Source organism: Ixodes scapularis, unplaced genomic scaffold (genome assembly GCF_016920785.2).
Source record: "Ixodes scapularis isolate PalLabHiFi unplaced genomic scaffold, ASM1692078v2 PGA_scaffold9__187_contigs__length_104089568, whole genome shotgun sequence".
NCBI lineage: Eukaryota > Metazoa > Arthropoda > Arachnida > Ixodida > Ixodidae > Ixodes > Ixodes scapularis.
In genome coordinates, this window is record NW_024609884.1 from 36,010,373 (window position 1) to 36,036,143 (window position 25,771).

Sequence of the window (25,771 nt, forward strand, 5' to 3'; positions counted from 1 at the left end):
ATTCCACACAAAATAATGCAATTAACCAAAAAAAAAAAACTATCTAGCTTTTTAAAGTGCAGTCCTGTGTGCCTCTGTCACCTGTTTTGATGAGCAGTAGCAACCACAGAATCCAGTTTTTAAAGTAAGGCGAAACAAGACTTCCCACATCAAATATGAAACAGCGCAGTGCGTCCACTTATCTTGACAGCGTCGGAGATCGAAGGGTTACTAAAAACATTTTGAAGAGAATGAGGGTATTGAAAAAGAAAAAAAAAAGGGGGAAGAGAGAATGCACTGTTGGAATGCTTGCTTGCCATAGACACTCCATTTTGTTCCATGTACTTCAGCTGCATTTGTGTCCTTGCTCAAAGTAGTAGGGTAGTAATTTTTTCATTCTTTTTCTAATTTGTGTTGTGTTGAATATTGGAAACACAAGCAGGAAAAATCCACTCCTCTGGATTCAGTTCTAATTTAAACATACAGTTGGCATGTAACCTCTATGAAGGAAGCACAGATCATGCGAGGTGGAGCATCGTCAAAGTAAATCGAAATTATGTAGTGTCATTGATTTTCACAAGATGCCCTTCATTTTAAAGTCATTCCGGTGTCTATAAAGAGACTCCCAAGTAAAATTCACCTACAAAAAAGCTTATTTTTAAATGAACAAAACTGTTATACTTCTCCTACTGCAGCCAATTAAGTCTGCTTCCAACACTGGAAGAGTAAAAATAATTTCAAGCTCAACCCCAAAAGATATGAATGATGAGCCCACCCAGAGCAGTTCCCAAATCAATAGAAAGGAGTCTATGCAAGCCATTTTGTGCATTCCAGTACAGAACTCTGAAGAACCCACCTGGAACTAAGCAACTTGTCAGCCTCCTCCTGGGTCATGAACTCTACACCACTCCCATCCACCTGTGCGTCTAAGTTGATTTCTCCAAATGGATCACCCTGCAACAAGTCAAGACAAGTGAAATTCCACAAAGTCCCTTTCTTTCATCCCCAATTGCCTTTCCCTCTCTTTGAAGGTAGTAGGCCAACCTTTATATCACAAATTATTTAAACATATAAATTTGATTGTTTTTTTATATGGAATTTATTATAGAAATATTATCTGCTATTCAAAGGTACAGTCAGCAGCAATGTAAGGTGGCCCAGTTTAGCGCTAGCTAAAAGGGTAAAATGCTGTGTGGCATGCCTCATGCATGCTAAGCTATAAAACTGACTGCTACATTGCAACAATAGATGTGGCAATCCATTCCACTCTTGTTTTAACAGCTTAACATACCGGGGGCTACTCGCATGGCTTTTGTGCATAAGTAAACAAAAGTTAACTTATGAACCACCAAAAACAATTTTTTTTTACCCATTTCTTTTATCGTCGGATGAGAGTGCAATGTGCTCAAACACTCATCCACAAGTGCACATGGAGGAGTAATTCTATATAAGATTTTTTTATTTTTTATTTATTTTATTTTGAACAGCTATTTATTTTGAGATAGGCATGTAAATTTGTAAATTTACATGCCTATCTCCTAGAAGAAATCAACATTTTCATATCTTTAAAACTTTTCAACCCTATATAATATGTCTCCGCAATAGAAAAAAATAAGACATTTTCACCTTTTGATTATAATGCAATTAAATGCAAAGGTGCAAGCGACCTGGACGAGAATAACAAAAATAATCCCTGGAGAAGGGGAACAAGAGGGACAAAGGACAAACACAAATCACCAAACACAGCTAGGCGATTGGTGAACAACCGAAAAAATTCGCCTCGTCCGGGCATCGAACCCGGGATTTCTCCACTGGAAATGGAGAGGTCCCGGGTTCCATACCCGGACCAGGCGGATTTTTTCGGTCGCTCACCAGTCACCTAGCTATGTTTGGAGATTTGTGTTTGTCCTTTGTCCCTCTGGTTCCCCTTCTCCAGGGATTATTTTCGACATTTTCACCACCTCTTTTGCGAGAGAAAATTGCACGCCAACCATGTGACAAACCAGGCTATATTAAAGGAGCTCTCTCAACATCTCCTCCCTAAACCTCTGTAATACCAGCCACGAAGAGCAGTGTGCCGAAAGTCATGTCTAAACTCAGACTTTAACTTTGTTTAGACGTTTCACTCCTAGCCTTCAATGGATCGGTCGCGTGAGCGGAACCGCGATTATAGCCCGACCTAGATTCAATGTCCAAAACATGGTGTTTGAGAAGAAAAAAAAAAAAAATCCCCGAAGCAGTTGTGAACAACAAATGTGATTGCGCCAAATGACGACTATAGTACTAGAGTGTTCATTATTTTTCACAATATTAGTATTGTTCCTCTGCGGGCGGATCTTGTAGTGGCTACAGTCGGCTTGAGTCTGCGCTTGCCGCTCTTGAAGCTGTTCCAGTTGCAGAAGGATACTCCAACTTGCAGCACGCTGCTATAAAGTATTCCCAGCATAATTGAGTATGTTCCATGTGACACTAGTTCTCTCGTCACGCCGCTCGCTCGAAAACACCTTGACACAGCTAGCCTCCACTACTGCCAGGGAGCGCATTTGTTTCTCCCACAAAACCAAGGGTAAAAAAGAAGCTTTGCCCGGCACAGTTCCTACAATCTACCGAGGAGCACAGATTGCTACCCACTGCAGACTCTTTCAACCCTGAATCTATGGAAAAAATATCTCAATCACTAGCGCCTGGAAAGCCGCCGCGCGGCTACCCAGGTCGCTCGTCCGCCTGCCCGTCACTGACGTAGACGGAGAAGTAGGGATTTTTCATTGTTGCCAGTAAAGAGTCGCCTCCTGGAATCCTCGCGTCCGGCGGAACTTGAAAATTAAATAACTTCATGAAAAATTTTTATTTTTATAAATTATTTTGGCTATCAGTTGAGAAAGGGCTATTGATGTGGTCTGCCAATTTCCAGCCAAATCGAAGACTACAAAAAGATTGGCAGAGTTCCCCTTTAAGACCACCAGGTTAACAGTCATTAGGCACTAGCCAAACTACCCTTAAACAACAGAGACAAAAGGCACAATTTTAAAGCAGACTGATTTGCTGCTGCCTAAACATTCATACAACTTTTGACAGCCTCAATCTTTGAAATTTGTCCAGAGATGGCATTGTCAACAAGCACTTCATAGAACATAAAAATGAAAGCACAGTTCGCACCTTGTATGAGTGGGAATTTATGACTGCTTCCACGTTGAACAGCTCATGCTCGCGATTCTCAAGTTCAGCTAGCGTTTCCCCAGCAGCATGCTTCAAGCTGCTGTTTTCACCATATTTGTCATGGCAGACATTGTCCTGAATAAACAAACAAAGTCAATCATAACACCTTTCAATAAAATAATGAGGCATAAATGTGGCAAAAAAACTGCGGTAAAAGAGTATATAAATATTGCAAAAATTACTAAATTAATCTGCAGGCTAATGCACAAAACAGGAGCTGAGGTGCATGCGAAACCTTGCTCTTGATTTTTTTTTTGTTGCCTTTAGTTAGCATCCACCCCTATGTACAATTATTGTCCCAGCATGGCAAACACTTGCTCAGTGTTTCACAGGATATATTAGTAGGCAAGATTTTTATAAAAATGTACTCCTGACAGTCAGCACAAGCTGAAGTGAAGGTGAAATGCAAACCATACAATACCTGTTGCAAAAGCATAGGGGACCTTCCAGAAGCAGCTGCCAATGTGTACAGAAGGACACTGTTAGAAGATGGTTCACTGATGCCATTGTGACCCACATATTCCTGCTGTGGCCAATGGGGCACGTCTTCAGTGTCCCCCACAGAACCTGTAGTGCAAGAACATCAAAAGCTATCAGATTACAGTCACAAAGAGAACAAATAAAATTGCTGCATACCAACGATTCCTAATTTACCAAGGCTACAAAAGTAGCCTTGGTAACGTTACGAGTTTCACAGCAGGTCGAAGTAGACTAAATCACTGCATGGGCTTGGGTCTATCCAAAAACTCAAGCCCGGACGGCCCGCTACACACTATTTCCGGGGCAGGGCTCGAACCAAGTAGGTCACATCTTACCCCAGCATGGGCTGGGCTCCTACTGAAATTTTTTTTCTCTGGATCAGGCCGGACTTGAACAAGTATGTCGCCGAGACCAGGCTTGGGAAGTAACTGGTTACAAGTAGGGCTGGGCGTCGATTAAAAATTTTAACCCGATTAATCGGCACCCTTTAATCGATTGATCAAGTTCGTTCATCCCCATGCATAATTGTTAAAAAAAAGTCAAAATTACATGGGTTGCCCTTGCTGAATATGTGATAAAGGGCGCAATGTATAATTTAGGATTTTAAATCCAATTTTAAGTGTATTTGAGAACAGTAAAAAGACACCCACACTCAGATACTATTATTACTGCAGCTGCAGAAGCAAAGAGGTTTATTGATATTCTCTGGCAATAAGGAACTCCCTTAATTGTTCACAACAGTCTCGGCTGCGCTAAACGGACATTCGCACGGCGTTGAAGTGGCTGGGACACGTATAGCATTCTTTACTTGTTTGGAGTTACAAATCTCGCCTCTAAAGTTTAATTTCGGTCAAAATTTGACCTAATGTTTCCCTTCATATGGGTATACTTGTCCACGTCTGCGTGATGAAAGCGGATCATTTTTATTTGTTAGTCAAAATTTAATTGGTCAACGGTTTTAAAAAAAGTTAATCATAATTAAAGCATTAATTGATTAAGTACCCAGCCCTAGTTACCAGTAATGTGTTACTGGTAACTAGTTACTTTTTTCAGTAACTTGTAACTGTAATGCAACATCTTTAGTGACAGTAACTTGTAACTGCAACAGTGTTACTTAAAAAAAAAGTAGTGTAGAAAGAAATGCTATTATTGGGAAGAAGATCCAGCCACTGCGCCCGAGCAGCTAACTTTAGAACTACACCCGTGAGGACAACAACAATGACGCAGCACTCGGCTGCCATAGCCGAACGCTGCATCAGCATTCGGCTGGGGCTCGTATTCTTCTGTCGCAGGAGGAGGGGCTTTTCTGTAGCCACTCCGGCCTGCGTGAACAATGCAGCATGCACCATGCATCTGTCCACCACCTGCTCAGCACAAAGGCCAAAGTGGGCCAAGCTCGCATCCCGCCAACATCACTCCATCTTGTTGTCAACACTTCTTACACTACACCGTGCCTTGCGTTTTATTGAAGATGGCACAAAGAATCGAGTCTACAGGCCTTGTGTTGGGTAAATTTCAAGCTCTGGGGAGAACAAGCTGGACAGAACGCCCTCTATAGTTTGATTTCCTTACCCATAGGTAATATTCCCTTCATTCCCAACATCTCGCAACTGGGTCTCAGCAAAAATATTGCAAATACAACCACCCACTCGTCTTGCCACTCGTGATTTAAGACAGGATACAGGAAAGGCACCGCAAAAGACAGCTGCATTAACCTTCTGGAGAAAAAGGGCTAGATACAACGAGACAGTGGATAATTTTATAAAATAAAAAAATAATTTTAAAATTTGGAGTAACGTTAGGCCAAGCTGCTCTAGTCAACTGGGGGGTTGGAGACCACCATGTCCATGTCAGTGTATTGTACATCACCTAACTGTCCGCGGAAAGGGAACACGGTGTGGAAAGGGCCCTTTTCTTCATCTGATTGAGGGCGCCTTTTGAGGAGGACAGCTTTTGGTGTTTGTCACCCCAAATACCTTTAGGCTTGAGGTACCTACTTAGGCCTCCAAACTTCGTCTTTTCCCTCTTTGCATCCCACTCCTTTTATTTGGACCGTTCAACTGCTATAGTCGGTTACAAGTCAAGAAGGTAGGAGAAGCTCCTCCCACAAGCGTGATGCGCCCGTTTCAAATCCCTCCACAGTCGAAAGAAGAGTTTGCTGGAAACGCTCCTTGTTCCGCTTCAATGGATAGATATTAGCTACAGAGTGAGGCCAACCTGTCTCCGATCCCACTTTTTAAAAAAGCGACCTTTGTATTCATCAAAGGGGGATCCGAGCTCCTGAAAGCAGCCTTTGTATCCATCGGAGGGGGAACCTAATTTCCGAAAGTCGTATTTGTATCTATCGCAGGGGGAAAACTCTAATCTCCCAGTCGTGGCTTCCACAATGTTAAGTCAAAGTCGAAAGATAAAGCAAATATGTACAGGAAGGCAAGACCCTCCTCACGCGTTGGCCGCGACGTCACGGAAACGATGGGACGCTATTGGATGCGGAGGTGGCGAGGTATATGTGATTCCCTTTGAGGGGCATTTGCCGCTACCTTCTTGACCTGTAACTTACCATAGATGCATTCACGCGGGGTTCCCAATTTTCCTAGTACTTATCTAGCATTTTTCTTCCTTTTTTTTTTTTTTTTTTTTTACGACTTAATTACCCCCCAGCCAGTGTCTCCTCTCTTTGTCAACCACCCGCTATTAAGCATCTCTCCGAGTCCCAAGTCTCTTCACTCGATAAAGGGCAATTGCTCAAAACCTCTTCTATTTCTTGTTTCCCTGTGTCATTCTTTTTTTGTTGAAAATAAAAACAGATTGCCCTTTGCTGGAAGGTCTTCACCGAGCCAATTGATCACAACAGCCAACTGGAATTTTACACACAGTGGCCATTTGTTCCTCGATCCGTGCCTCGTTTACACCGCTACTATAAAGTGCCAAGCATGTTTGAGGGAGCAATTTTGACATCATATTGCTCCGAGTTTTTAAAGGGTAACTGCAAAGAAAAAAGTGTATTTTTAAACAGCCTAATTGGGACAAGCATGTCACAAAATAATTTTTCTGCCAAACGCAAATATGTTTACAGCAATATTTATTGCGCGATACTGATTTCAGTTTGCGGCTATTTTGTATGTTTTAAATCGCGCGCCACAAGGTTGGTATTATACGTCATGTCTGCTATACACTCCGTGCGGGAACTATAGGGGGCGCTTTGAAAAACGCGCGCAGCGCCGCTAGCGGAGGAGCTGGCGTTCGACTGTGAGGCGCGTTCAGCAGCCTGCGGCGCCTTTTCGCATGCCAAACTGTGGAGGCGGAAGCGCGCGCGGACGAAACTTTTGCTTTTTGAGCCGATAAGTTGAGGGTGACGTTGCATGAGTGCTGGGGTAGACCTAAGAAGGGAATCTAGCTGTTCTCCACTTCTTATATATTGAGTTTGAGTCGTTATTAGGGGTAATTTCCCTAGTTGCGGCCGAAAAAGGAGTTGGAGCAATTTTCTGAAAAACAAGACGGCCGCCACCTTAATGGACTTCTTCCAAAACCGACGCGCCCCAACGCGGCGAAATACCACGCAGTGCACTCTGGGAACTAGTTGGCCACTCAGTTTCGGTTTCGACTGAGCAGCTTCATCTCATGCTATCACGCCACGACCGAACGCGCTGCTTGCGTTTTCGATTAATCTGACTTTTCACGAACGTACAATACACTCATTCTCGAGCGATACAAAACGAAGACCGGGGCACTTTCCTTGGTCCCCGAAACACCGGATATTGTGCGTGCGTATGCAAACGTAGTAAGTCGTTTCTTAGTCACCTCACCCCACGAGTGCATGTCCGAGCTCAATTTCAATAATCCCGTCTAGTACCAGTCAACTAGAACTGAAATTTGTTCATCTGGAGCGTTACACGTATTTTTTTTTGCCAAACGTCCGCTTCTTACTTCATTGGGCGAAAAGCAAGCCGCATCCTTACAGGGTATCAAAGTTGAGCCCAGCGTTTACGCATGAACTTTTAAGGAAACGCAATAAATTCGACCTCACTACTGAACAAAAGTTACTATGATGTCTTCCTCGTGTCATCACATAACTCACACTCAAATTTTATGCTGATAGAAGATTAACTTTTCGCAAACGCTGAGATCGGCTAGCTATGATAGAGGCCCTAACAAACGTCCCCTACTCCTCGCTAAGCCTCTTTGGACGAGCTTTTACTGACGCCCAAGATCTGTGCCTGAACGGTGTGTCTGAAATTATCTCGGCATACTCAGGCAGGAAGAAAGCAAACACATAACAAATATTATGGCCATTAGCAACCGTCAAATGCGCTTTGAATTCTTTCGTTTGGCGCACTGCATAGGGGTTCATGCCCGTCCGGCGCACTTCCGGTGAACGGTGCGACATTCTTCACACAAGTGCTCGACTTTTGCTTTCTTAAAACGGTCTGTATGTGCGAATTTGCCTTTATGATTGCAGGATAACTTTATGCGCATACGCGATGTTGAATATAAGTGGAATGGAAGCGGGTGGGGACCACTTTGTACAGTGCTGCGGGTCACTACAGATAAGAGATAAGAAGTGTGTTAAAATTGAGCTTTTCAATGGCGCCTCCGAGTTTTACCTCGCATACTCAGGCATATAAAGAAAACCAGTAATTGCAAAAAGTAATATTTCGTCTATGGGCGCACGAAAAAAAAAAAAAAAAACTTCCTGATAAACAACACTAATGTAAAGGCGCGAGCTCGATGTATGCATACTTATTGGTTGCCACAGCTTGTTCATTCGCGCACAAGCAAGATCCCCGAGCTTCGCAGCGTCGAGACTCCCAGCACTGGCTCGTCCACATACCTCGATTGGAACGCTAACAGGAAGGCTCAAGTACAAAAATACAACAAGCATCTGTTAAGACAAGCTATACGTCTCAGGCTTGTGCTAAAGCTTCGAGGTCTGGCCATTTAGGTTAGTTTAGAGACCAAAAATGACGCGCTCGGGACCAGAAAACATGAAAACACGCTGTGTGTATAATCTATTGTCGACGTGTCGATCGAAACCGAAACCGTGCCACCCTCCTCCCTGGCCAACTAGTTCCCAGAGTGCAACGCGCGCCGTGTTGCATGCAGGGCTTTATGGAAGTAGTCTATTGCTCTGGGTGGGAAATTTATTTCGCTCGTCGCTGTAAAGCTAGGACTGCTGGAACGATGATATTTGGAGGCGAGTGAGATGTTCACTAAGTTTGTGCACGAAGAGTGCCAAGTTTCACTAAGACAGCAGGTGTGAAAGTTAGGTTTCTAATGAATAAAGAAATAAAGCTGTACGGGATATCCAATGTTCGACCCAAAATGTTGTGTTATAGCGGGCTGTGTAAAGTGCAGATTTGGGCACACAGGTGCTTGGACTTGACAGTAACATGACACAGCACTTATTATACAAAAAAAGGGTGGAATAGGGAAACCAGGTGAAAATTTGGTTTGGGCGGCGTAACTCAATGGGAACCGGTTTTGACCATGAAAAGGCTGTCAAGAGAATAGCACTGGTCGGTGGAGGTGGAGACTTTAGAGGTAGGAAGGGACTAGTGGACTGTACTTCCGATTGAAACAACTTTACGAAAGGTGGTTCCAAAGCCGAGAAAACAAAGTTTTCGGCCAACACACGGTTTGGCCGCAAAGGGCTTTTGCGGTCAGCTGTTTTGTAATAACCTGTTGTGCGAGGTGCTGATTTTCGGCGCACAGGTACTTTGACATTACCGTCACTTGGCACAACACTTATTATAACAAAAAGAGTTGGCATAGCGAAACCAGTTCGAAATTTATTTTGGGCCGCGTAACTAACTGAGAACTGGCTTTGACCGTCAAAGGCTGTCAGATAATACCACTCATCGTGGGAGGTGCACACTTTACAGGTAGGAAGGGACCAGTGGACGGTACTTCCAGTTTGAACCACTTCGCGATAGGTGGCTCTATAGCCGAGAAACAAAATGTTGTCTACAGAACTCTGGGTGTCAGCGTTTCCACATCCAAAAGGAGGCTGGTCAAGAAAGAAAGCACACCACATAAACTTCCATACTCAAACGTCGATTCTCCAGTGATTCCGAGTTTCATTGTTGTTTTCTTTAGATTTATATTTGCCACTTTTTTTACCTTTCTAATCTTTCTTTATGAAGTACAGATTGCGTGCCATACTTGTCCGGAAATATCATCGACACGTACGATGGGGACGAAACTTCTTTGGAGGGCATTCCTCCAACGAAATTGGCACTGCATACCTGCGAGTGTGGGTTTGTCCCATCGGCGCTGACACATGTAGGCGTTACTGGTACGAAAACAAACGCAGAGCGCAAAGCGGCAGTGTAGAATATGTCAGCCGTGCCGACACAGTGGCAGACATGATCGGGAGACCAAATTTCTCACGTCGTACGGCATGGCTCCATCGTTGTCGCTGTCCCACAAAACATCGGCGAGGTGAAAAACTGTGAAACTTTGTTTCCACGAGATATGACGCATAATTATTGAAGCACTTAATGACGCAGCACAGGCAGCACTTCATGCTGTGAACCCAGCGCAACCGCACCACTCCGACTTCAATGCGTACCAACATACGCGGCGTGGTTTCGGTTTCGTTTTCTCTGGGGTTCTCGCTGCCTACCTTCGGTACCGGCCGCGCGGCGGCGCGCCAGTCGCGTCGCACGGAGTGTATACATCACGGAGTGACGTAAAACAGCCACTCTGCGCACGTTGAAAGAGCGGGAGTTTCAAACGTGGAGAAGTTGTGACTCCGACTAAATTACATACTGTGGCGTAAATATTGCTAGAAAAAATTTGTTTTTTCGCAGAAGATTTGTTTTGTGACATGCTTGTCCCATATAGGCTTTTTAAAAAAAAAACTTTTTTTTTCTTTGCAATTACCCTTTAAGCGAAGCTCTTGAGTTTCGAGAAAGATTGTGCACACACAGCAAAAACAGATGTGACCAACAAGTGGATTGGAGCTGAATGCAATTTATGACTGGCATTACTTGTTGACCCATGTTTGCAAAGATTTTTATTGCTCCCGTCCTGTCTTGTCTCACTGAAGAAACCTAAGTTAGGATGGACTGATTGTACCCAACATGTTCAGATATATCCAAGCATATTAGCCAAAGGTGCATAATTAGCGCTAACTTGATTGATGCGTTTACAGCAGTAGCTGTTAGTGGCACTTCCCGGCAAAAAAAATGCTTACGTATGATTGCAAAACCCCACCCCAAAGCAGAGGCACTCCTCTCCCTTGTTCAACTGGGACAGCAACCCTGCAGGCCGTTGCTCTCCCGAAAAACCCACATGCCATGGCGGGGAGAACACCCTCCCTTCCTCCCCCAACCCCTCCGGCAGCCGCTGTTGCGAAATACCCAAGTGGTCGCGCTGAACAAACATGCTCCCTCGCCTCCCCATTGCCGCCGCCCAAAGTATGTATGTGAGCTGTTCTGTAGAGGCGCTCTACAGTAAGCTCACGTACACACACTCGCTCCTTCCACCACAGGCGTAGTCACGGGCGCCCCCTTCCTCAAAAAGCGTTTCAGCAAAAAAAAAAAACAAAAAAAAAAAAACATGCATGTCTCTGTTGTCCTTTTTCAACACCTGCAACATCTCGCACATTCGTTCCACCAAAGCACACATCTCCTCACACATGTCTCCTACATCAATTCCACCAAAAGCTAAGAACCCATTGTAAACACTGTACAGCAAACTGGCTAAAGGCAAATCTCCTTCAACATGCCTTTCCACAATGCAGAAGCTACCGTTGCCAATTGCAACACGCTTCGTGTGCTAGTTTGCAATTTTTATAAATGCAGTATCATAGACAAACATCAACTAGTTTTCAAAAAGATTGTCATTTTTCTAAAGAAAGGCTAGACAGGCTAGAAATGCTTCGTTTGAATTGAGTCACGCAGTGCCTTTACTGTAATATTACTGAAAGGACTCAGGCAGATAATTTTAGGTAAACAGCGGAACAGCGAGAACCAAACATGAGAATCTCGACAATCGGGAAAACCTAACTTCCTCAGAAAACATTTACTACCGTGAATAACAAAATCTGTTATCAAAAATTTACAATAGTTTGAATACATGTTACCAGAGCACCTTTTCAATGTTTTTTAGTCCATTTTGTAAAGTAACAAAAAAGTAATGATGTTACGTTTTGAAAAAAAACTAGAACCAGGAGTTTAAAAATGTTTGAACACTACTCCTGGTCACTGGTTCGATACCAGAACCAGGCGAATTTCCGGTCGGGCACCAGTCACCTAGCTGTGTTTGGAGATTTGTGTTTGTCCTTTAATAATCCCATCTCCAGGGATTATTTTCGCCATTCTTGTCCAGCTTGCTTGCATCTTTGTATTTAACTGCATTATCATCACAACTGCAACTAACTACCTTTTACTCTCTAAGTAAAACTGTAATAATGTTATTTTTTAGCAGTAACATGCCCATGACTGGCAGAGACTCCCACTTTGTAAGAGGTTGTTCCGAACAAAATTTTGACCTATTTCACCTTTGGGTTTCAACAAAAAGTTTGTCAAAAAGTGGGACACCAGGAGGAAAAACTGGGGCAATCCTATCGAGAGGGACAACATCCCCACTTTGTGAAAGGTAAAAAAAATTCAGACTTGGTGCACCCTTCTTGGGGCACACAGGAATGTTATAATTGTAAACTGCCCCTTTTTGGTTTCTGGATATTCAGTTTACTTTTTTGTTTCCTTGTATTTTCAGAGACTTGAGTCTAGTGACCCTGCAAGGCTGTCAGTAGTTGCTCTTCAAACTTTTCTTTTTCTGCAGATAAGCACTTTGTGGCCTTGTCTCCATAAAATGTTCAGTGAACATTTTCCATTTTTGATTATTTATCCAAGTATGAATTGTGAAATGATCCATGGATATCAGCCTATGACTCTGGTGCTATAAATATCCCCATGAAAAATGGGTATTTGACAAACTGAGAAGATGGAGGAGGTTTTTCAATACAGTGAAGGGGACAAAGCTTGTCACGCAAGTGGACAAACGGGCTGTATTCCTTTGGGTATGAATTGTATGGTGGAAGACGAAGTTGGAGTCATAAATAAAAGCAATCGGGCCGAGCCTGGATTAGGTTAAAAAATTGCGTTAGGTCTGGGGTGAGCTCATGTTTAGAAGGCTTGTCGGGCTTGGGCGGATGGGCCAGGCCTAGCAATTCAAGTTCATACAGTGCTCTAATGAAGGCCATGGATCAAAGTGAAGATGCAGGTGAGTTGGTTCATGGTACAACTGGAAACAGCAAACAAATAACAAAGACGACGAAGGTGTAGATGGGACAAGTGACGGGACCAGCGCTTGCCCCACCTACAACTTTGTCGTCTTTGTGATTTGTGCACTGTTTCCAGTCGCAGACTATGGCAGTTTTGAGGGTTTTTTTTTTCTCTCATGTTTTATGCCCTCTGTGTCTCACCTCACAGTCTAACCAACATAGTTTCCCCCAGTCATTGTTTAGCATTGAAAAGGAATTGTACCATTCCCAACATCCTGGGAAGGCTCAACTCAACACTTCTGGAAATCAAAACAATTTCAATGAACTCTTTCACAATCCTCGAGCAGGCACTTGTTTATGAATCAGCCTCTCTCAAAGGGACATTGAACTCCCCAAAAAAATGCTTTTGGTTAAGCGACTTGATAGGGCATGCAAGTCACAAAATGAACTTTTCCCCAGAAAAACTTTTTTAGCACATTATTTATGTTCCGAGACACATTTTGAGATAGGAGCCCTTCTGAAACATGCTTCACAGCACGTCGACCCAAAATAGAAGCACGAAATATATGTAAATATTGCACTAAAAACTTTTTCTCATTCGGGGAGAGTTTATTTTGTGGCATATGTGTCCTACCCAGAAACATTCAAACTATATTTTCGCTTGACAAACAAAACAAATATTTTTGGTAAGGTTTGAGTTTCATTTGACAGGATATTCATATTTGCCAGAATATTTAACCAATATTCTGTCAAATGAAAAAAAAATTAAATTTGCATATTTTTTCTACTTATCAGCAGAAACTGCAGACTAATGTATAACAGCCAGAGGCAAACTTCTAAATAGTACAATAAGCAGACTAGGTTAGCCAAACTTGAAGGGCAACATATTTGCATCATCTCAGTTGAAAACAGGAAGGGAAGAAGGGCGCATGCAGCATTTCACTTCATTATTATTATTTGGAATTTCCGAACAGTGTGGCATTTCTTTTCAAGACCCTACTTTGAAATGTTTGATGTTCTTTGGTCCTCTCTTTTGAAAACAATGAATGATAAAATGAGAAAAGTGGAGTATCAAATACTGCAGGTGAGTCTGCCTAGAGTGGCAATTTGCCTAGTGCACCTCTGCAGGCACTAAACCAAATGCAAATGTCTAAAATTCTGAGGCAAAAAATAAAAAAATCTTCGTAACAAAGGATTGCACTAGAAGATAGAAGTTGCGGAGCCGGCACCACATCCCAGTTCAGAGCCCCCCCAACTGAGCAGCTCCCTTGGGAACCACTGAAATAAGGAACAGCCCTTTCCTTAACATTAGCAAAGTAGTGTTCAAACATTTTTAAACTGTTTCTTGCAAAAACAATTGTGTAGTGTATCCACGACCAATCAAGGCATTGGCTGTTTTTTCCAGTCAGCCATGGTTGCTGAACCTCTGAAGTGGTTAAAGAACTGTTCTAAGCATACAGGTTGCTTCCATTCATCACTTGAGCATCATATGCCTAAGAAAAGCCTCCATGGCCTTGTTATTATATTGTAGCTAGACATTCCCCCCGAAATTTATTTCTGTGGAAATTTTTTATGAGACAACTAAACACAAAAAAGTAATGCTCACCGGAGTCATGTCTTGAAGATACCTGGTGAAGCACCGGTGGCTTTGACGGAAGGGGAGGCTTGCTACTGTTGAGCCGACCAAAAGTGGCGCAGGGTGGGTGTTTGGCACATTCAGAATCATCATTGGCTGTTTCTCTCCACTCTAGGCTACCCACAGTTGCTTCGTCCACATCCATGTGCTGCTTAACGTTAGTCTCCTCAACTGACAATCCTTCGGTCATGTTGTGATGAGTGTGGACATGCTTGTTTGAACCTGTTGGCACACATGCTCCTAGAGACGGCATTTCAAAGTGCTCATTGATGCATTCTACGGCCCGCGACTCCCCAGCACCGGAGTCCAATGAGCAGCTAGAACTACTAAGAGCAGATGACAGTGTTAACTTTAGATCTTCTACTAATTCTGGGGCTTGCTCCTTCCCAGAGTCCTCCACGGCAGGTGGCAGAAGTCGAACTTGCTTCAATTCCTCTGGCTGCCGAGGATCTACAAGCGCAGAGCAGTCCTCCGACGAACGTCTTAAAGACTCAACTCGTGGTGGCGCTGAGGGCTTCTTATGTTGAGGAACTTTAACTGGAGGTAGGGGTTCCTCGTCAGGAACTTTCTTCTCTAAAACCGGAGCTATGGCAGCCTTTGCAACGTCTTGCTTTCCCACCCCATTGGCAACAGCAGATTCTGAGCCAATTATCTTCTGCTCTGCCGCACTTGCAACGCTGCACTTGGTGCCATGCGAGTCTCCATTGACCAATGTCTTTGCAGGCTCCTCGGAAGGTGCTTCCTCGCTCCATCGTGGAAATGATGAAGCAGGGGCTGATGAAGAGGGTGAACTAGCAGGAGAACTTGCAACACTGCCTCTGCGCCCTGGAGTTGCCACCATCTGAGGCTTCTTAGATGCTTCCTGCAATCGCTCAAACATAGCGCGGGCATTGTAGAAACGGGCAACATGGCTGTCACTGCGAGTTAGCGTGGGAGGGCCTGATGGCCTCGCCGCTTCCACGGGGTTCTGCTCCAGGGGCGACGTGCGTGCCAGTGATTCGGTTGACGCTGCCTTGTTTTCGTCCCGGGCTTGGAACATGTTGGCAATGGAGCTGACTTTGGAGCCAACCTTGACCCCACCAGGAGATAAGCGTCGCCGCTCGGCCCCATCTTGGAGTTGGTTAGGACGTGATTCAAATGTGGAGCGGAGGCTTGAGATGAAAGGTTTTGCAGGCGATGTGGGTGAGGAAGACGTAGGGGGAGGTTCGTCAAGCCACCCCGTACGCGAGCGTGATGCCGCCAGCACTTCAGAACGGCGGACGTCAGCCATGTTGTAGCCGTGACTTTTCAGCAGTGGTGGAAGACCAACTCTCTTCGGCCATCATGTGTTCTGGTAAAGAAAAATCAAATGAAGCAATGAGTTAAGGGTGTCTTGCACAGACAAGACAGAACTAGTTCAGTCTCCACTCAGACTTTGCCACAGGCGCTGACTACAGGGGAGGCTCGGGGGCCAGAGCCCCCTCGGAAATTTCCCGGGAGGGGCAAAGCCCTCCGCCGGAAAATGCCAGGAAAAGGAGAGGGGGGGGGGGGGTATGCAATTGTACCAAGCAAACATTCATTCATTCATTTATTTTACCCTCAAGGCACCTGAAAGCATTACGTGAGGGGCGGAATAGAATGCAAGGAAAGATTGTAGCAAAAGTCAAAAACACTCGACATAGAAAACAGGATGTGAAAGATCACAGAAATTTAAACAAAAACATGCACAACGACCACACATCAAAAGAGAATATGAAATCCAAAAGGACTTAAATAATTCCACACATGCACTCATAAACAGTGTACGATCTTGTATGCTTAACATTTTCAGGTAGCTCATTACGTTCATTGCTTGGGACACGCGTGTCAAAAAATTAATTTTGCGGAAAAAAAAAAAAAAAAAGTTTAGAACAATATTGACGGCACGACACGATTTAGTCGGTAGTCACCTCCTTTCAACTTGTTTTCTCTCTCGGTATTTCGGGTGCATGGAGGAGAGGTCGATTGGCTTGGCCATCTCATTGAGGTGGAAAGAGTGTGACCATTCCGTAACGTCATGGAGTTTTACACGCAAAATCTAAAATAAGTCTCGCACCGTCAATATTGCTGTAAAAAATATTTTTCTGTGTGTAAATTTAGTTTTTTGACACACGTGTCCCAACCAGACTTTTAAAAAAAAAATCTTTTTTTCTTCTTTTCAGAGGCTATTTAAGGGAAATTCGGAAAACTGTTTTGTGAGACATAAGGGCAACCTGATTTTGTGCTGCTGGTCATGCTGAGGAAAGATTCGATGCACAGGAAGTAAAAGTTAACTTTTCAGATATGGATTATAATAATACATTCGGTGGATAAAAGTTAGTCGTGACACTTTGCACCTATTGCATAAGTGATCGAGGCCAGCTCTGGACTTTAATGCTGTTACACTAGACATGAACGAATAATCTCTAAAAATAAAACAAACAAATTCTGAACAGACTTAATTTTTTGTATTAATGCTAGCATATTCTATCTGTGAACGAATAAAGGATGTATAAGCTAGCAATAGGACATCACTAGGTGCCAAAAACAAATTCCTTCTAAAGTACCCTAGAGTGTGACTGGCCTGGCTCACAATACAATCAATATACATTTTCCAGTCGCATTTCTCAGTTAGAATTACTCCGAGATATTTATAATATGTTACCTGTTCAAGATCTAAACCATCAACTTTATAGTCAGAGATAGATTTCGACTTTAACATTGAAAAAGTAAGAAATTTGCTCTTCGAAATGTTGATACCCATTTGACATTTCTCGCACCATAGTGATAAGGAATCCATAATCATCTTTTGTAACAATGCACCTATATATTATGCTATCGTCTGCAAAGAGCCGAATTTTCGAACAAATTAAAGTCTGAAGATCATTTATGTAAATTAAGAAAAGAAGAGGACCTAGGACTGAGCCCTGGGGAATATCGGATTTTACTACAGTTCTGCGGGACGAGTCTTAACAGACTGAGACTGATTGCGTTCTTTCAGAAAAAAATTCTTTGATCCAACTGATAACAGACTGCACAATATTAAGAGATTCAAGTTTTTTATTAATCGCTTGTGTGAGACCCGGTCAAAGGCTTTCGAAAAATCGATAAAGATAGCGCCGGTTTGGGTTTGTGAATGAATGTTATAATAAATACCAGTAATAAATTCAAATAGCTGAGTTTTACATTACTTCTCTTTACGGAAACCATGTTGGTTGGGAAGAAAGAAGTTAATATCCAAAAGGTAAATGACAATAAGGCTGTAGATCACATGTTCTAAAAGTTTGCAGGGTGCACTGGTTAGGGAAATGGGTAGGTAATTATTAGCGGATGCAACGTCTTCAGATTTTAGAACGGGAATAATGTTTGCGTGTTCCAGTTTTCAGGTAGTTTCCCTTGGTCCAAACTTTGTTGAAACAACATTTGCAGAAGCCTACTGGAGAACGGCAGAGTGAGCTTTAGTAGTTTAGACGTTATTCCTTAACTCCCCAGACTAGATGAGTTGGAAAGGTTGAGTATAAGCTGGCTAATCCCGTTAGTCAATGATTATTCGATCAAGAAAAGAATCATAATTATCACAGACAGGCGGGGAAATGACTTATCAGTGTAAAACCCACCAAAGAATTTATTGAAAGCAGCTGCACTCTCAGGGTGTCTAGCAAATTTTTATTTGCAAATTCCCTGACTTTTTCAGATTTTCCCTGACAATGTCAGGTGAAATTCCCTGACCACTGTAGATGCGGTTAAATATATAAGACCATTCGACAAAAGGCAGTGAGCATTGAGCAGTGTGAGGATCATTTTGTAAGGGCTTAATCCAACTTGCAGATTCCGAAATATTTGGGTTCGTTCAGTCCGGATTAAACAAGCACTTTCTTGCCGCCGACATCGTCAGTGAAGAGGCCCACTTCCAGAAACACAATGAAAACACGACACTCAATCACACACGTTCATAACCAAATGGCACCATGGCCGCCAGATGCACACTTTGGGATACTTTTGGCTTAAGGCTTGCATTGGATTGGGGTCTGCGGCTTTCCTATTTGTTATTAAATCTAGTCGCTCTAACTGGATCTAGCCTAGTGCCATGCCCTCAATCCAATCCAATCCAAGGCTTGGACTGGATTTGTCGACTGTTTCCTATGCATCGGGTAACACACTCTACACCGGGCGAGCAGAGCCCGCGCTCCGCTCTAAGCAGAATATATTGCCTATTTTTCTGCCCCCAAGTCCTCAAATCGCTGTTCAGGGCACCCGATGGCGTTTCCGGCTCATTTTCCCTGACTGGGCTGGCTTTTTGAAAATATCGCTGACAATTCCCTGATTTTTCCCGGTAAATAAAATTTCCCTGGCAATTTCCGGTCGCTGACACCCCAACTCTCCAAATCATATAGTGTGTTCCCGTGAGTATCAGAAAGCTCACCTGGGGTGTTATGATTTTTCAAGGGGGCTAATGATCTTCCAAAAATTTTTAGGGTTAGATCTCAGTAGGTCTCTAAGAGTACCACCAAAGAATTATTGTTTAGCATCTTCAACTGCCTGCTTACAGATTTTGGAATTGTCTAAATATTTGTCCCATAGAGTAGTACCGTTTAGTTTCTTTGCTCTAGAAAAGAGTTGTTTTTTAGTATTAAGAAGGCTTTTTAGGTGTGTAGAAAACCAGGGCTTTTGAATATTAGATGGTATTTTAATTTTAGGCACAAACTGATTCGTAATCTCTAAAAGCTTATTCTTAATTAAGGACCAGTTATCTTCTACTGACCTCAGACCAAAAGAACCCTGAAAATCATTTAAGAAAATATTAAGAGCCAAACCAATCTCAAAGGAGTTCCAACCAGTAGTCAAAAAAAAACCTCTGTTCGCAACATTATTTCTGGACAGCAATGTTAGCGTCTATTAGATCACTTATGGCATCGATAACATTCCCAGATAATATTAGGCCCGGGATAGATGTCAAAAATAATACTATAATAGGGCCCTATTATAATATTATGCATCAACAAGCTCAACTAAAGCCCGTTAGTCAAGAATAAATTGAGAATCAAATTTTCACGCATCACAACCTGATCAAGAGTGATGTATTTCTACAATTACTGTCAGGCATATACACAAACTCAACTCTCCTACGTCACGCCGCGGTGGTGGCGCGTCGGACGCACTTCCGGTTTGGGGTGGTGGGCAGAAGTCGCCGTGCGAGACATGCATTCTTTTCGGAGAAACCAGACAAAAAACCTGTGTTCTCGTCAAAATGCTGCAACGGGGACTGTACAAAGAAAGTCTGGAAAGGTTTGAACATCAGTTTTCATCTATTTCTGCACGCTCTGTTTGTCCGAGTATGTGGATAGTAGCCGTGAAAAGGGTAAACCAGACGCTGTCGAACTACGATTGCTTGAGCGGGCAACACTTTGTGGTCACCAGATGTATTTGTTTTGTTCCAACATGAACGAGAGAAAACCACCAAGTTGTCCGGGCCACCCGCGGGTTCAGTGCGTCTTCAAGTTCACACGGCCGCCTGATCGTTCGAACTTTCGTCTGCTCTTTCGAACTTGTCTGCTTTTTGTCGTCTGCTCGTTCAAACAAAAGTGGCCCGTAGACCAAACTTTGACCCGGTGATTGCAATAAGAAGTAATTGCAGGCCTCAAAAGACTGAAGTAGGCTCGGTGTAAACAGTGGATACAAGATGTTGATCATTGGTACCAGTGGTTATCACCGACTTGTTACGCTTGGTCTGCTTCCGCTTCCGAATTTCAATATCCACATCGATCATCGCCGATACCTTCTACACTTTTGCAGCACGAGCGACGCCGCGACCGAAAATATCTAGAAGAATCTCATCATGGTTTTGGCGTCCATTCTGTGGCGTTCACGAGAATGAATCGCCACAGCAGCTAACAATAGACAAAATACTAAAAATTAAAAAATAATAGAACATGTTCATAATTCTAACATAAAAAATTTTAAAAAAATTGGTCTGCTTTTATTACTGCTCCTTTAAATTCATGTCTTGAGTGAGTAAACTTTCCAGGGGTGCATAGTATTTTTATTAGTAAAAAAAAAATTATGTAACCCAAACTCATCTTTATTTTTTTAGGCAGGGAAGGGGGGAGGGGGTGGGAGGGGGTTAGGGGAGGAAGGGGGAGGGGGGTATATATATCAAAACTATTTGTTGCTTTCTAATAGAAGTTGCACACCTCAATTTGTTGCAAACTCAAACACATAATTGGGTTGAAATCGGATGCCAATTAGTAAACATTTTTCCCAATATTATTGATGCAAGGCTTTTTTTGCTTCACCAAGTCCATTACCTTCATGAGGAGCATTAATATGACTAAAAATATAATATTATATTATTTATAATATAATATATATTATATTTACAGCAACTATCAGGTGACCAAAAAAAGTATAACATTTTTACAGGACAGCAAATTAAGTGGAATTCCGTGTTTTCCAATGCCAGCCAAAACATTCCAGGATGAAACTATTTGTGTACATCTGCATTGTCTTGGGAAAGTGCACAAGCTCAGCAAATGGATACCGGATTAATGATGCCTGCCAAAAGCAGCACTGCTTGACTGTTAGTATGGGATTGCTTTCTGGCTATGAAAGAGAAGTATTTCTGGACCACTTTTGTTAACCTGTGATGAAGAGCGGATCTTGAACAACCCCATGAGATTACATCGCTGATTGCAAATCCACGGATGCCACGGCACAGACCTCAAAGCCCAATATTCACCAGCAGAATGTGGATTGCAGCTGCAATTGCTCACTATGACCTGTTACTATCTGGCCAGACCATTACTGTAGATGGCTACTGTGCCAGTTGTGAAGCTAGTGTACCACAAAGCCTTGTATTTCAACACAATAATGCAAGGTCAGATTTTTCAAAACTGGTCTGTGATGAGATTACTAAGACAATTGAATGAGAACTTTTTGTGCACCCTTATTTTCCGGACATTGGTTGTTCAGACTATAATATCCATTTTAAGTCTAGTAAATCACTTGCAAAAGTACAAAAACAGGGGGCTATGAAAATGGTGCTCGAGGGCTTTTTTTAACTCTAGAGATTAACTCCAACACCAGAGATTGAACTTTTCAAGAAAAGTATTTATAAGCTTTTTTCCCATTCGGAAAAGGCTGCTACATGTAAGGGTAACTATCTTGAAGGATAAATCGGTTTCATTCTTTCTATGTTTTGTTTTTTTGTTGTTGTTGTTTTTCACATTTCTGTCAGCAAATGCCAGAATATTTTGGTGACCTTATACAAAGCGTTTTGGAAGGGGACTGCAGAGGATGCCATCCTAGGCACTTAAAACAAACATGTCACTATGTCTAAGGTCATGCAATATCCATATTTCCCATAAGCACATGTACTACAAATGATCTGGAACCTACTTTTAGTTCACTTTCATGCTTTTTATTCAGAGGAACTGGATTGGCACTCAAGACATCATTTACCCAAGAAAAGTATATGGTGAAGTGAAATCAAATTCTACTGAAATGATTTATATGTGCTCAAAACAGCCACATTTCTCTGTTCGAAGTGATACAGCCCCATGAAATTATAGATGCTAAATCTATTGTTGAAGTTTCACTGAAAAAGGGTTCACTTTCGTTGAGTGTGTTAAAAGACCAAACTCATTTCTGAAATTGAAGTAGAAATCTCTTGCAAAGCTTGTCTTAATTAGATAATCATTTTTATTAAAAGGTAGCATTAGTGTTAATGTTCAATTCACAATTAAAAAATGACTTCCGATGTCTCCCCAAAGGATTCCTGGTTTTTACTCAACAACACTGGCTGCAATACTATGTCCCCAAAAAAATTTTTACAGCTCGAAGTGAGTACTTTAATGTTTGGTACACATGTGGCACTTTGTTATATTTTATAAAGAGAAAATACCACTCTTAAAATTGAAATATTTCTTGCAATATATTTAAATGCTTTTCAATGCATAAGCAGTAAATTATTCCGCAGCACAAGTGTAGGTCTTCATGTTAAGAAGTAATTCGGTTGTCTCCACAAAGGGTGTATCTGTAAAGAGGTTGGTGACGCCAGCATCGGGTGTATATAAGGAGTGAGAAAAATAAATCATTTTAGCTGCGTGTGAGATGTTATCCTACTGCTGTCTTTTTCTTTGATTTAAAATTTTCCTCATTTTCCCACAACACAGTATCAGGTGTTACATTATGATTAATTATCACCAGCTCACCTATGCACTCACTGTTGTTTTGGTAGAGCATTTGACTACTGCACAATGTTTGCGTTTGCACTCCCTTTTTCCACCTCAGCTGACTTGCTCAGATTGCAGGAGTCTATCAAACTGGACATTCTAATTTGGGCATAGAGTTTGAACGATAAAGCTGCAAATTTTTTGGTGGTTTAAAAATATTTATTCTCCAATAAATTCTCTGTGAAATTTTAAAATTGAATTTCTGTCAAATAATGTTAAATATGTTTGACGTGGCAAATAAAAAAAACTATCACGGGAGATTTTAAAACATACAGAGAACAAAGCTATATATTTTGAACACATGCTTATTATGGCCTCATATGTAAAGCCATATAATCCATATAACTGGCAGTGTTTATAGTTATGGTTATTTCTGTGTTACACGCCCTCGTATAATACTCCTAGGACCCTCCAAGGTAAACAAGAGATGATGACTAGGAAATTCTGACAAACAAGGTAGAACTGAAAAAAAGCAAACACATTTAGACACGGTTTCTTGAGCTACCCGAACTATTGGCCTCGAGATCGACCTAGAGGTGGCGCTACGGTCGCGCTATCATCATCATCAAAGCGGGGATAGGGGAACGGCCGCCCTATAGGTTCTCCACATTCGCACGCGAGACGGCGTACGTTCTTGCGTTTATTTTGTCGCATACTATCGGTGGGAAAAAAATTCTAGCGGAAAAGGATGCGGTACTGTTCGGTGCTTCAGCGAAGATCGAATCGTGTTGCCAGCGTGCGGCCTAAATCTATATAATCGCTTCTGTGGGTGCGTCGCCTGCTCTAGGCAGACGTTGGAAAGCATGGATCACCACGACTTATGCCTGTCTCCGGCTGAACTGGAATATTTATATTAAATATTTGTTTATTTTAAAATGTATGTATCGGTTCATCAACAAGGGAATTAAAAAAAAAAAAAAAATTCCAACCCAGATAACATAATACTGGTACTGTGGGCTGTGAAATCACAGCTTCTATGCTTTTTTTATCTTCAAGCTTTTGCAGTAATATAAATATTTAGAATGAAGATAAGTTAGCGCTGTACTGGAAATTATCATGCTATTGGGTTCCTCTGTCATTTTACTGTGCCATAGTGTGGGTAAGTTTTTTGGAGTCTCGACAAATCTACTGCGTTGCGGTGAGGAGAGTGTGTCTCTTCTAGTTAAGATCCGCAAACTGCACGGTTGGCAGGACAACTGAAACAAGTGAAACAAACTCTTCTAGTATATCTGCCGTGACTGTAATAAACGAGTGCAACCGAGCAACGCAGCGATGTTCCTGTTATGAAATGCTCTTCTCGGTAGTGTGGATTCACCGGCTTCAATTATCTTGGTGAGAGCCGTGGATGTCAAGAGGCTAATACTATAAATTTCTTGCTAAATAATCTTGTATTCAAACACAGTAGACTCTGCAACCCCAACAGACGACGCGCACCACGACACAGACAGCAGCGGCCGCAGCGATACTCTTTTAGTGATGAGGGCTAGCGACCTTCACAAGACTTTCCAATCACCCTCCGCCCTCTCCTAACGTATGTCGGGACAGGGCAGTTCATTGATTAACTTTCAGATTATTCAAGTAATGCTTTAATTGCAATTTTCTTGCCGGTTAATTGGAGCCTTGTGCTGGAGAAAGTCAACAAGGAGTAAAAAATGCCTGCTTTAATATTTTTGACGTCTTTATTTCTTTTGTGACACAGGCTTGCACGGTAAACCACTTCAGCGTGCTTGTCATTTCACCGAGGGTGACTATACTGTTTAAATAATAACTTTAAAAAATACTTCATTTTAAAAGGCTTCCCGTGTTCATATTTATGCAAGACTCACAACGTGAAGTTTAGAATGGGAATGCAATATGCCATTTCTGACAAAGTAAAACCACTAAAAAAATGTGTAGTTTTAACGCCTTTCACGCAATATGACCGGCGAAAAATCAACATACGGATTTATTGATTGATTAGTCTACTAAAGGATAGCGATCAGTCAGGTTAATTTTCTAATCAAACCACAGACCCACTCAACATTCAATGCGTTATGAAAGCCACGGTTTGTGCGAGATAACAATAATAGGTGGGACCAGCGATTGTATACAAACCAACACACTAAAATTATGGAAGCTTCCGACTTAATAATAATCGCTTTGCTGAATTTCTAAGCATGGAAAACGATACAACACAACCTTTAGTAAGAAGAAACGGCAACAAAAACATAAAACATTTAATAAGGAATGTCATGCTCAGCCTGAAACGGGCTTGCGTCGTCGATATCCATGCTTCTGAGCGTGCGCCCGTAGCAGACAATGCACGGCGGTATCCCCGCTTTCGCGCATTTCTAATTTCGGCCGCACGGTGGCGACACGGTGCAATCTAGAGGCGAATATTTTCGCAATAGTCAGGATTTACTCTTCACGGTATGCTACTTACTATCCTGAAGGTAAACGTTCGGGAGCCCTTTGCTTGATTAGGAATAGACATTAAGCGAAAAATAGGGACTCTAACCAAAATGTTTAATAAACATTTAAGGGAATATGAATCATTCTTCGGGCTCCCTGTCGAGCAGCTACGTCTCAGGACTGTGTGACGTCAGCAAAACCCCATACATCCGTGAGTACATTTAAACAATGCGTGTTCTTTCCGTCATTCACCCGTGAACAAGGGACCAAACTGGTCTCGAAACGTCGGGTATATGTTTATTAAACTTTTGGTTAGAGTCCCTATTTTTCACTTGATACTTATCTGAATAGTAATTGAGAAACTGGCAAATGAAAGTGAAGCCAAAGCTAAAATTCAAATTTTTCCATGCTTTCCATTGGGGTGACATTGTGAAACTTGCAGGTCGAGCAGGATTCCGAGTCACATCAAACCCGTCAAAACATCCATCGAGTCAAAACAACCATTCATGGATGTTCTGACTCTATGAATGTTTTGACTTTATGGATCTTTAGACTTGGATGGATGTTCTTACTCTGCTATCACAAGACCTAATGAATGTTTTGATTCGT

General features: G+C 42.3%; 1 protein-coding gene across 2 annotated transcripts in view; it reads right to left on the bottom strand.

Moving 5' to 3' along the window:
• LOC8033005 overlaps nt 1-25,771 on the bottom strand; it is a 71,300-nt gene that overhangs the window by 40,530 nt on the left and 4,999 nt on the right. For both annotated transcript variants that reach the window (XM_029994934.4, XM_029994933.4), the window contains exons 2-5: nt 14,514-15,873; nt 3,617-3,762; nt 3,136-3,270; nt 836-933 (exon numbers count right to left, since the gene is read on the bottom strand). In XM_029994934.4, the coding sequence (XP_029850794.2) occupies nt 836-933; nt 3,136-3,270; nt 3,617-3,762; nt 14,514-15,813 (1,679 nt within the window). In that variant the 5' untranslated portion in view covers nt 15,814-15,873. The remainder of the gene's footprint in view (nt 1-835; nt 934-3,135; nt 3,271-3,616; nt 3,763-14,513; nt 15,874-25,771) is intronic.